The 9978-nt window shown below is 37.5% G+C and overlaps 2 protein-coding genes across 6 annotated transcripts; one reads left to right on the top strand and one right to left on the bottom strand.

The window, feature by feature from the left end:
• The first annotated feature begins 1226 nt into the window (after positions 1-1226).
• On the top strand, positions 1227-6311 carry LOC113779264. 5 transcript variants are annotated; one of them, XR_003469464.1, is made up of 6 exons: positions 1227-1404; positions 3061-3179; positions 3278-3558; positions 4025-4090; positions 4651-4731; positions 5164-6311. XR_003469464.1 is itself a non-coding variant. In XM_027324802.1 (5 exons), exons 1-3 carry the CDS (start codon positions 1344-1346, stop codon positions 3553-3555), a joined length of 477 nt encoding a protein of 158 aa, XP_027180603.1. In that variant the 5' UTR covers positions 1227-1343; the 3' UTR covers positions 3556-3558; positions 4025-4090; positions 5164-6311. The 5 variants fall into 5 exon arrangements, 2 of the variants coding, with proteins under 2 accessions (XP_027180603.1, XP_027180605.1); XR_003469465.1 differs by having other exon boundaries at positions 3061-3558; positions 5164-5734; positions 5827-6311; XR_003469463.1 differs by having other exon boundaries at positions 3061-3558.
• Positions 6312-7441: 1130 nt separating this feature from the next.
• Positions 7442-9612, bottom strand: LOC113779100 (protein ALP1-like). The gene has a single exon (XM_027324539.1). It carries the CDS (start codon positions 9254-9256, stop codon positions 7715-7717), a length of 1542 nt encoding a protein of 513 aa, XP_027180340.1. The 5' UTR covers positions 9257-9612; the 3' UTR covers positions 7442-7714.
• Between the last annotated feature and the right edge of the window lie 366 nt (positions 9613-9978).

Genomic DNA, 9978 nt, shown 5'->3' with positions numbered 1-9978 from the left:
ATGAAGCCTTTCCCAAAGAAAAATGAGTTTGCGTTTAATGGAGTAAAGTAGGAATTATTTTCGGGTAAGTGGGGACAAATTTTTTTTTTTCTCCTCTTAATGATGATGGAAAAGAAAAAGGCCTTGTACATCAAATTTTAAATTCTTTTTTTTTTTGAGAGAGATTTTGAATTTACAATAGGGATTGTAATTATTTAAGGAAGAATAAATTGTCAAAATTACATCTACATTAGCTTCAGTTGTAATTTATAATAAGGATTGTAATTTTGCATAAGACATGAGTGAAATATGAATTTTAAATTTAAATTCAGATAAGTTGTCATGCATCCAATAGTAACAGGGTATACACTGTCGATATATAAAAGATTAATCCTTATTTTTAACATAAAACAAAAAATCCACCTCCAATTCTAAATTACGTGAAACGAAGATAAATGTACATCTACATTATGTCTATGGATAAAAGTGTGTTGTGTTTTGATTACTTTATTAAGTGGTTTTCTTTTCTATTTAGTTTATTTATATTATAGGAGTTATAATTTGGGATTTTTATGAGAGTATCAAAGGGTTGAAAGATTTTTTCCACTTGAACCATGCTTGGCAAAGGATATTTATGAAATTAAATTAAAACAAGCTAGAAATCTTGTGAAAGGAAGGCCAAAGAATAGTCCTCAATATAGTTGCTATCGAGTCGAATCAAAATCGACTAAAAGTGCTTGAGCTCTACTTGAATAAAAATGTTTGAACTCAGAGTTCGAGATCAAATTCATTTTACCTTATTCAAGTTCAAACTTAATCAAATCGAGTTCAATCAAATTTTAAGCGTAGTTTCTTTTAAGTAAAATTTATAATTTTATAATAAATAAATAAAAATCATATTATAAATACACTATTCAGTAACGCTAGACGAATATTTGGATATTGATTTTTTTCTACTCAAACTCAAGTGGATGATCTTATCAAGTAACTTGCACTCAACTCATACTTAATTAACACTGAAAATCTTTGAGTGAACTACTTACGAGTTCGAGTCAAGTAGATTGATTAATTTATATCCCTAGTCCGAGAGCTTTCACCTACTTGGATCAGTACGGAATCTGAGTTGGGCTTAAGAGAGAGAACAAAAATTTTGAGCCAAATTAAGATTTGGGTTTTTCGACAGGAAGGTAAAAAGGGTAAAAATTGGGCCCGTTTGGCAACCTCCAAGACTACATGGTCTACTCGACTTCGGGAACAGCTCCGGAAGTAAATTCCCAACTCTCCTTCCCTCGCCTTGCCATTTTTTCTTCTGCAGCTGATGACGTTAAATTCGCAGAATAATAATTGGAAAAAAGGAGAAAAAAATGTATTTTCCCGTGGGTGATCCATACTGGAGATGTAGTGTTCCTCCTCAGCCTGAGGGAGGTCTGTTTTCCTTAAAACCCTAATTATCGGCTTTTTTTTCCTCTTTATCTGTTGGTCAATTTGCTAAATTCAAGCTATCAAAGTTATTAATGGCCATAGATATCTATGTATATGTTTCACATTCTACGAAAGTAATGCATAAGTTGGGATATAAAAAAATGAAGTAACTTTATCTTGAGCCTGAGATCATAACTTAGTGATGCAAAATTTTTTTTTTGTGGCAATTCTTTTGTGACTGAATGGCTAGTAATTGTAAATTGAGGTGAATGAAGAAGTAGAATTTGCATAGCTGTTGAAAGATAGCAGCAGGGAATAGGAAAGGCTTAAGAGGGCTCAAAGCTGTTTTTATGTGTTTTGGTTTGCCTTTGGCTTCTAATTTAAGATTATCTAAGCTTGGAATACAGCTGATTCTGAGAAAAAGCTCGATAACAGCTTTTGGCTTTTCAAGACATTAAAGAACAGAAGCAAAAATATGTTGTCAACTTTCTCAAACAATACGTTTCCATAATTAGCTATAGTAAAAAGTTGATGCCTACAAGAAAAGGCCCTACTAATCCCAGTGAGTTTCAGAACTGGAAGCATTAGTGTGATGATACTGAATGTAGTAATCATTGGAAAAATGTAGGACATGGTAAGATTAAGTAGATAATTTCATGTGAAGCAGCGAAAGGCATATGTTCTTTTTTTTTTTTTGGGGGAGGGGGGTGTTGGGGGACAAGTATTTTGGTCTCTCATGTATCATCAATTTAGTTCCTTAGCTTTACAAAATTAAAAAAAATCAATGTATGACTTCTAACAGAAAATTAGAAAATTCTAATGGAATTGACCCATGCATGACATGTGCACCATTAAAAATGACTATTTTGGTCTCTTAGCTTCAGGTTTGTGTTTGATTTTGTCCATTATATGTCACTGCATAATTTAAGTCCGCATTTTTACAAAGTAAAATGAATATAGGACTTCAACTAAGAAGTTAGAGAAACCTAATGGAATCAATCCCGTGCACGGTAAGTGGACTTTTGAAACAAAAAGGAGCAGAATAGGGGAAAAAATCACAAGCCCCAATGGCAATTATGTCAACAAAATAAGGCTCTAGTTAGTGATTTGGAAAAATTAGGAGAGGAAAACCAACACAATTATGACTAGGGCTTTTAGGACTTTTTATCCTGCTCCTTTTTGTTTTAATGGTATTCATGTCGTGCATGGGATCAGCTCTATTAAGGTTCTCTAATTTCCCATTAAACATCCTACACGGGCTTTAGTTTGTGAAAATGAGGGTTTAAATTGGTAGGCAGTGAGATACAAGGAACTAAATTGGACACAATCCTGAAGATAAGGGATCAAAATACTCATTTTTTAATGGTGCACATGCCATGCACTTGACCAATTTCATTGGGGTTTTTAATTTACTATTATAGGTCCTATGTTGCCTTTATTTCATAAAGATAAGGGACTAAAGGTGGGGACCAGAATGGCCATTTTCCCCTAGTTTGGGTAATGAAATCTTTAAAAAAAAAAAGTTACCTGCGACACTCTTAGGCTAGCTTTGCATTCCAACTGCCTTTACTCTTTATTGACTTTACTCTAATTCAATAGTTTATCGTACCTTATTTTCTTTCTGCTAAAAAATATGTTGAATTTATGGCTTCTCTGCAGGAAGCAGCCCAAAACAAATCTTTGTTGGGTACTTGTCATCTGAGGCATCTATGCTGATGACTCCTCATCTGTGGAGCTCTAATGATGGGAAGGGTAGTTCAGACTACTTGGGGAAAGATGTAAGTTATTGAAGTTTATAGGCTTTGCCCTGTGTAATCTTTGTATAGTGAGTAAAGGGCATCTGTTTTCGGTAATTAGATCCTACAGTCACATCCAGGTGCATATGGCATAGATGTCAGGCATATTCATCCTGAAACTGGTCTTGGTGGACTAACAAGTGGGACCAGCATTAGAGGTTATCCATCTCCATTGAGAGATCCTAGTTCACTAGGCCAAAGACCAGATGTTGCTTCTCATCCGAGTCCCAGAATCCATGATAACATCTTTGATAGGCCGAGTTCTTTGAGAAGGATTAATGGCCTTCCAGTTACGGAGGAGAATCAAACATTCTTTTTGTTGATGGGCTTCCAACTGACTGTTCAAGAAGAGAAGTAGGCCGTATCCTTGATAGTGTTTTCATTAATCTTTTTTCCTTCATATAATATTAGTTCATTTTAGTTTAGTAGGAACGTTTGATGTGTGTTATTTGCTTTCTTAAATGGATAACTTGACGGTCCCTGGTACTCTTTTGAGACATTGTGTTATTGAAGATTTTCTCTTGTTTTCAACTTAGATGAACTTATTCCCATAACAATATGATCTATGCTGTAGCATTCGTGCAATTGAAAGCATACATCTTTAGATTTGTACTATCTTCTCCATAGTTCTGGAAAAGAAAGCCTAGGGTTCTCTTGGGGTTCTTTTCTTGTTTCCTTGCAGTGTTTAGACTAGGGGAAGGAAGCCCAGGGTTCTTTTGGGGGTCTATTCTTGTTTCCTTGGGCTGTTTGGATTGGGGGTTCGGGGCAAAGTTTCATGGCTGAGGTTGTGGATTCTTGCTTTATTTTGGTCCCTTAACCATTGATAGATCTTTTCCGTCCTTTTATTGGCTTCAGAGAGCTTAGAGTTGTTCACAAGGAGCCCAGACATGCAAGTATGCTTTATCCCTGGAAATGTTCTATAACGACTTAAATCCCTCATTTGCAATATCAAGAGCAGTATCAGATTATCTGTTTATTATTATCTATTACTCTATCCTACAACAGTACTTTTGTTTTTGATTGGGTTAAATTGTTCATATTTGACAAGATCATATGTTTTCCTGAGATTCTCTTTTGGGAAAGAATGAGGTTTGTGAAGTGTGGGAATGTGATTTGTGTGGTTTTGGGACTACTACCTGTGATTTGCTCCATGATATTCAATCTTGCTGAGATTATGTTGTCTTTCCACTTTGGTTCCTTGTGGTTAACCACATATTTGCTTATTTAGTATTTGTTTGCCTTCCATAGTTGTTGGCTTCTGATCTGGTATACTTGGGACTTTTTAAACAAGACTAATGTTGCCCCCCCTCCTCTCTTTCTCTCTCAATGCTTACATGAACATGTACATCCTTTGAAATTTGTAGCTGTCAACAGACCCATAACATCTCAGAAATTACCAATTTTCTCTTGCATTTTTTTTTTCACTGATACATTGACCATAAATATGCTGCAGAGTGGAGATAAAGCCTGAGTGTTGTGCTTCATTGAGTTTGCTGATGCAAACTGTGCTCTTACGGCCATGAAGCCCTTTAAGGTTCAGTATATTGCATTTTGTTAGGGATTATCCTATCACTCTTTACCTGCTATGCAGATGCATATAGTTTTTGAAGGAAACTTGACAGCAAAAATAATGTCCTCTAGAAATGCTTACTTTTATAAAATGACTTACTTTTATCAGTAGTGGGGCTTCAAAATGTTTGCCATTCTTTGATGTAAACCAAAAGTATGCAAAATGACATTCCTTTTTATCTTGTATAGGGATGGAGACACCTAGAAAACAGATAATCCCATGTAGTCATGGCTGACAATCACGCCTTTTTTTGTTGAATTTTCCAGAGCCCATTTTGCTAAAATGTGATTTCTATATGAATTTAACTGGTGAGCCTATTGACTTAAGAATTAGAAGATCTATAATGGTATCATCAAATTGTAAGTCCATAACCTTACGCTTGACCTTATGCTGCAGGTTATAAATTTGATGACAAGAAGCCTGACTCCCTTTCTTAAGCATCCATTTTGCCACTTTTCCTTTCCGTTTACCATCTGATCAAGATGATCAACAGTCTGGAGGTTTACGGTGATATTGCAGAAGTTCTGAGGCGCTGAAAAGTCAGGGTAGCCCAAGTTATGCAGCTCGCAAATTCAGCAGTTTAGGTTCTGAATTCTGGAGGTAGCTATGTTACTATAGCACGACAAACTTTGGTTTCAGTTCGAGCTCAATCAGCCCTTTAGCTGTAATTCCTGCTTTTAACCTCTTCCTCAAGACTGAACCAGCTACTCCAACTGCAAGGGGTCATCATGTGGAAAAGTAAAGTTTGAGAGAGCCAGACTGATGTAGTACAACTTGGATAAACTACACATTACAACGAAGAAATTTTTGTGCATGTCTATATGCCGAGCCGGGACCTTGATCAGCAGAATTGTCTATTACAATTTTTGTGCATTCCTACGTGTTTTTGTGTGTGGCAGAATTGGAGCCGGGACCTTGATCAGCAGTGATTTTCCACCTTAAAGACAGCCCTTCTTTGTTGGTCCAGGTTGGTTTCAGCTCGCTCATAATTACTTCTTGTTGAAAAAAATCGACTGCTGAACTGCTAATGAATATGAATTTCCTGTGAGCATCATCTAGACCGTGGTGTAAGATGACAGGAGGCAAATGATGCAGCTGTGGAGTCTTTTTTTCAAAAAAATATTTTTTTTGGCGTGCATGGATCATGCAGTTTTGCTGCCTTGACACTTTCTGTTGTATCACCGGTCAATAACCGTTTTTACGGCATTTTGGTTCGGGACCTCGGGTTGTAACATGGTAGTCTAGAGTAAACGAGGTAATTTGCTGATTGCTACTGGGTTACAAGTCGAGGAATATTAATGAAACAAGAAAAAATATTTGTCAACCTGGACTGCAGCGATCAAGGTGGGTTGGCTCAACCACCTCTGGGTTTTTTTGCAGCATTTAAAATCCTATTGACTTTTGACAGAGGAAAGATGACTTCCTGAAGAGTGGCATGATTATCAATAATGTTGACTTGTGATTAATGTATGTGTGGTTGGGAGTCAGTACTGACTTGATCTGATATATACTAAAACTCAGTGGTAGCGTGTTATTTTAATCTGCACGGCAGAATTAACGCAATGAAAATTCTTCACAAACTTTGCTGAGATTCTTTTGGTTTTGGTCCTAGTCCAACTCCAAGACTCCAGATGATCTGCATGGATCAGCACGCTTTGTGCATCAAGTTTCTGCACAAATTTCTCCATGAAAACGTCTACCCCTTTTGAATTCCAAAATCAGAAAGACTAACATTCATGAGGACCCTACCCAAGACATTCCATTTAACGGAAGAATGGAAGTGACATCTGCCTCCCCCTTTGTTTCATTGCTGATTTTCCCTGTGACAGCCTTTTGCTGATGTTTCCTGTTCATTGGCTGTTTTCTCATCACCCTCTCTAGATGATTGAAATGTTTCCACCTCGTTCAATATCACATTTACATCCAAAATTTTTGAGACATTTGTCGCTCAAGCATATTCATCCTTCTTCCTACCCTGAAAAAATAATTAAAGAAAGAAAGAATAATCATCCTTCTTCTTCTCAATTTATTTATTTATTTATTTTGAATTACTTCTGACACTAGGACCATTGGGAGCTAGCTGCTGTTTGGCTGTAATAGCTTCCTCAAGGAAAGCCTGAGTCCAAAGTTGATTACGGGATAGAATTTTATTCCACCAAATCCTCGGAGAAGGATGAATTTTCCTAAAATATCATCTCAAAGAAGATAATTTCTTTCCGATCCTTTGTACAGAAAATATAGCATGCAAATAATCTAGCTGTCCATAATGACTAACGTCTAATACTCTGATAGATCAACAAAAAATTGGCTGACCCTACAAAAGCTACAGCCTACAGCTCAACTGCTTTGACTGACAAGAAACTAAAATCCGGTCTCCTCCTACTAATTGTCTTTATCTTTTGAGCAAGATCGCAAATGAGACCTTTGATTGCATTCAGGAAAGAAGCAATAAGAGATTATCAAGTTGACATTGTAAATCAAATAAAACACAGCAACAAAAGGTTGAAAGTTATTTTCAATAAACCCAAAATGACAACTACAAAATTCATTTGACAATCAAAAACAGCAAGTTGAACGCTGTTAAGATCACTTGATGCAGCAAAGTCTAACCACCCACTTGGTAGGCAAAAAAAAAAAAAAAAAGAAAAAGCAATGCCATAAAACAACAATAGTCTTGTAAAAAAAGTTTAGTTCATCAATTCATTGTCAACTGCATTGTTAAGTATAGAACTGAGTCATAACCTGTATCTATAATTTTTGTATACAGCTTCAGCCTAGAAGACAACAATTAATTCACCAATTTGCGACAGAAAATTTACCTAACTTAGCCTTCGATCTAATCTTTGATAAAGAACTACTTATCATTGTACAACAACAAATGTCAAATGAGAAAAGCATTAGAAAGAATTACTCCAACTTCAGAAAGGAAAAATCAATGCAACTTGTCCTAGGATAGGAAAGAAGTTCCAGCATGGTTATGGTGCAGGAGATTGTGAGCAATGGCATCCCTTGCTTTCATTGCATTCGCTGACCTCAATGGAATCTCTGGAACCATCTCATCATCAATGAGATCAAACTTAAGTTCTGGATCCATTTCCTCATTCCTCAATTCACAGATGTTATGCAAGACGCAGCATGCCCCTAGTACCACCGGCAAGTCCTGAAGTTTCACTTCAGTTCTTTTCTGCAAACAAGACCATCTCCCTTTCAATCTGGCAAAGGCATCTTTTGCAATCCTCTGAATCTCCCCAGTTTTCTCATTGAAAGCATGCTGAGTCCAGGTCAAGTGCTGTTGTGTGTAGGGCACCAATACCCAATCCATCAAAGGGTATCCAGAACCCCCAACAATCCACACACCCTTCAGCAGCCCCTGATTAGCCCTCTGAAAGAGAGCAGATTTCTCCAAAACCTGATCATCAGGCATTGAACCAGGCCATCCAATGCATACATCAGAAAACACCCCTTTTGGATCAACAACACCTTGCACTGTAATTGAATATGAGGTCTTCTGATTCCTCTCAGTATGCCTCTTATTGAAATAAGCAGCCACACTAATCTTGGGAGCAATGATTGGTATATGAGTAGTATACATTGATCCCACAACATTAGGAATGCCCGATGTGGCTTCATACTCATCCTTAATCCTCCTGGTTGATTCCTCATCAGGCCATTGAAGATACTTGGGCATCAAAACTGTCCTTATCGCAGAACAAACCTCAAGAACCAATTTATGACATGTTGAAATCCCCAATCCGAACTTCTTGGATACAAGCCTAAGTGGCTCACCGGTGGCCAATCGCCATATGCAGACCGCTACCCGTTGCCTAACGGGGACAGCATCCCTTAACATAGTATTCTCCTTAGCCACCGCAGAGGTCAATTCATTACATATCATCTCAAATGTATCTTTCCCCATCCTAAATGCCTTCTTGAACTCCTCCTCAGGAAATTCAGCACTGTTGCATTGATCCCACCAAGCCTTTGATCGATTCTTCACCCACAACCGCCTCTGTGGGGCCCCTTTAACTCCCTTTTCGCTGCCCTGATCGCCTCCGCCGTCCTTGCTACTCCCCGAAACTGCATCGTTTTCCGCGGCATCAACTGCGGCAGCGGCAGCAACAGTGGTGGCAGCAACAATACTATTAGCCCTGCTCTTTCTTTTCCTGACCCCATCTTTAAGATCTGTTTCTTTCTGGTACTCCTGCAATTGGGAGTAATAGTCCAACATGGCTCGCCCCTTCTTCTCGTGGTTGTTTTCAAAGAAGAGCTTCTCCTCTTGTTCTTCCTTTGCCAATTCCTCTTGATCCCTCTTTTCTTGCTCCTCAAGTAATATCAAGGAAGTTATGATCTCCTTCAACTCTTTAGTCTTAACCCCACCTTGTTTCTGCACATCAAATTGATTGGTCTCGTTACTCTCAGCACGACCATCTTCAAAATTGGGTATATTTCCACTATCCCTCCTCCTCCGTCTTCTCTTACTATCATTCATTTGTGAGAAATAAGACTGATTACCAATTCTTTACCCTCAAGAAAACCCTCTATATATAAGACTAGAGAGAGAATAATCGCAGTCGCAATCTTTCCTGGTGGAAAACCGCTGCTTCATATACAGGAAAATATAAAAGAACCCAACTTGTACACCACCTGTTCGGGACAATGTGTGAAAGGAAATGTGAACACGGAAGGGAAAAAGTAAAAGGGTTTCAAACTTTGAAACTGAAAGTTCAGGTGAATTATATATGCATCAATATCCAGATGTAAAACATTAAAGAATCAATTTGATTGAGGTAAAAGATCATCACAATAATATATCAGTATTAGTACAAAACTATAAATAGTAGAAGTAGTATGATTGATTTTTTTTTTTCTAGCAACTGAAAGAAACACACACACTCAATTAGAATTAGAACAAACACGGGAGTAACGCGAAAGAGCGATCGAAGGTAATCTAAGGAGACCCACAACAAACAGGGAGTATGATGGATGATTGTTACCAAATTGATGATAAGTGTGTGTGTGTGTGGTGTATGGTGTGAACACGGTTTTGGGAGATGAGGAGGAAGTCTTCGAGGGGTTTTAGGTAGTATTAAATGGATGCTGTTATTTTTTGTAACAGACGATTGCTTGTTTGGTAGACGAAACTTGAAACAAATACTACTAATAGTAAAATGGTAGGTGTAATGGGCGACTTTAAGAGTTGACGGTACGCGG

Source organism: Coffea eugenioides, chromosome 8 (assembly GCF_003713205.1).
Source record: "Coffea eugenioides isolate CCC68of chromosome 8, Ceug_1.0, whole genome shotgun sequence".
Taxonomy (NCBI): domain Eukaryota; kingdom Viridiplantae; phylum Streptophyta; class Magnoliopsida; order Gentianales; family Rubiaceae; genus Coffea; species Coffea eugenioides.
The sequence above is the reverse complement of the archived record's forward strand: the minus strand, read 5'-3'. Positions and strand labels throughout refer to the sequence as shown.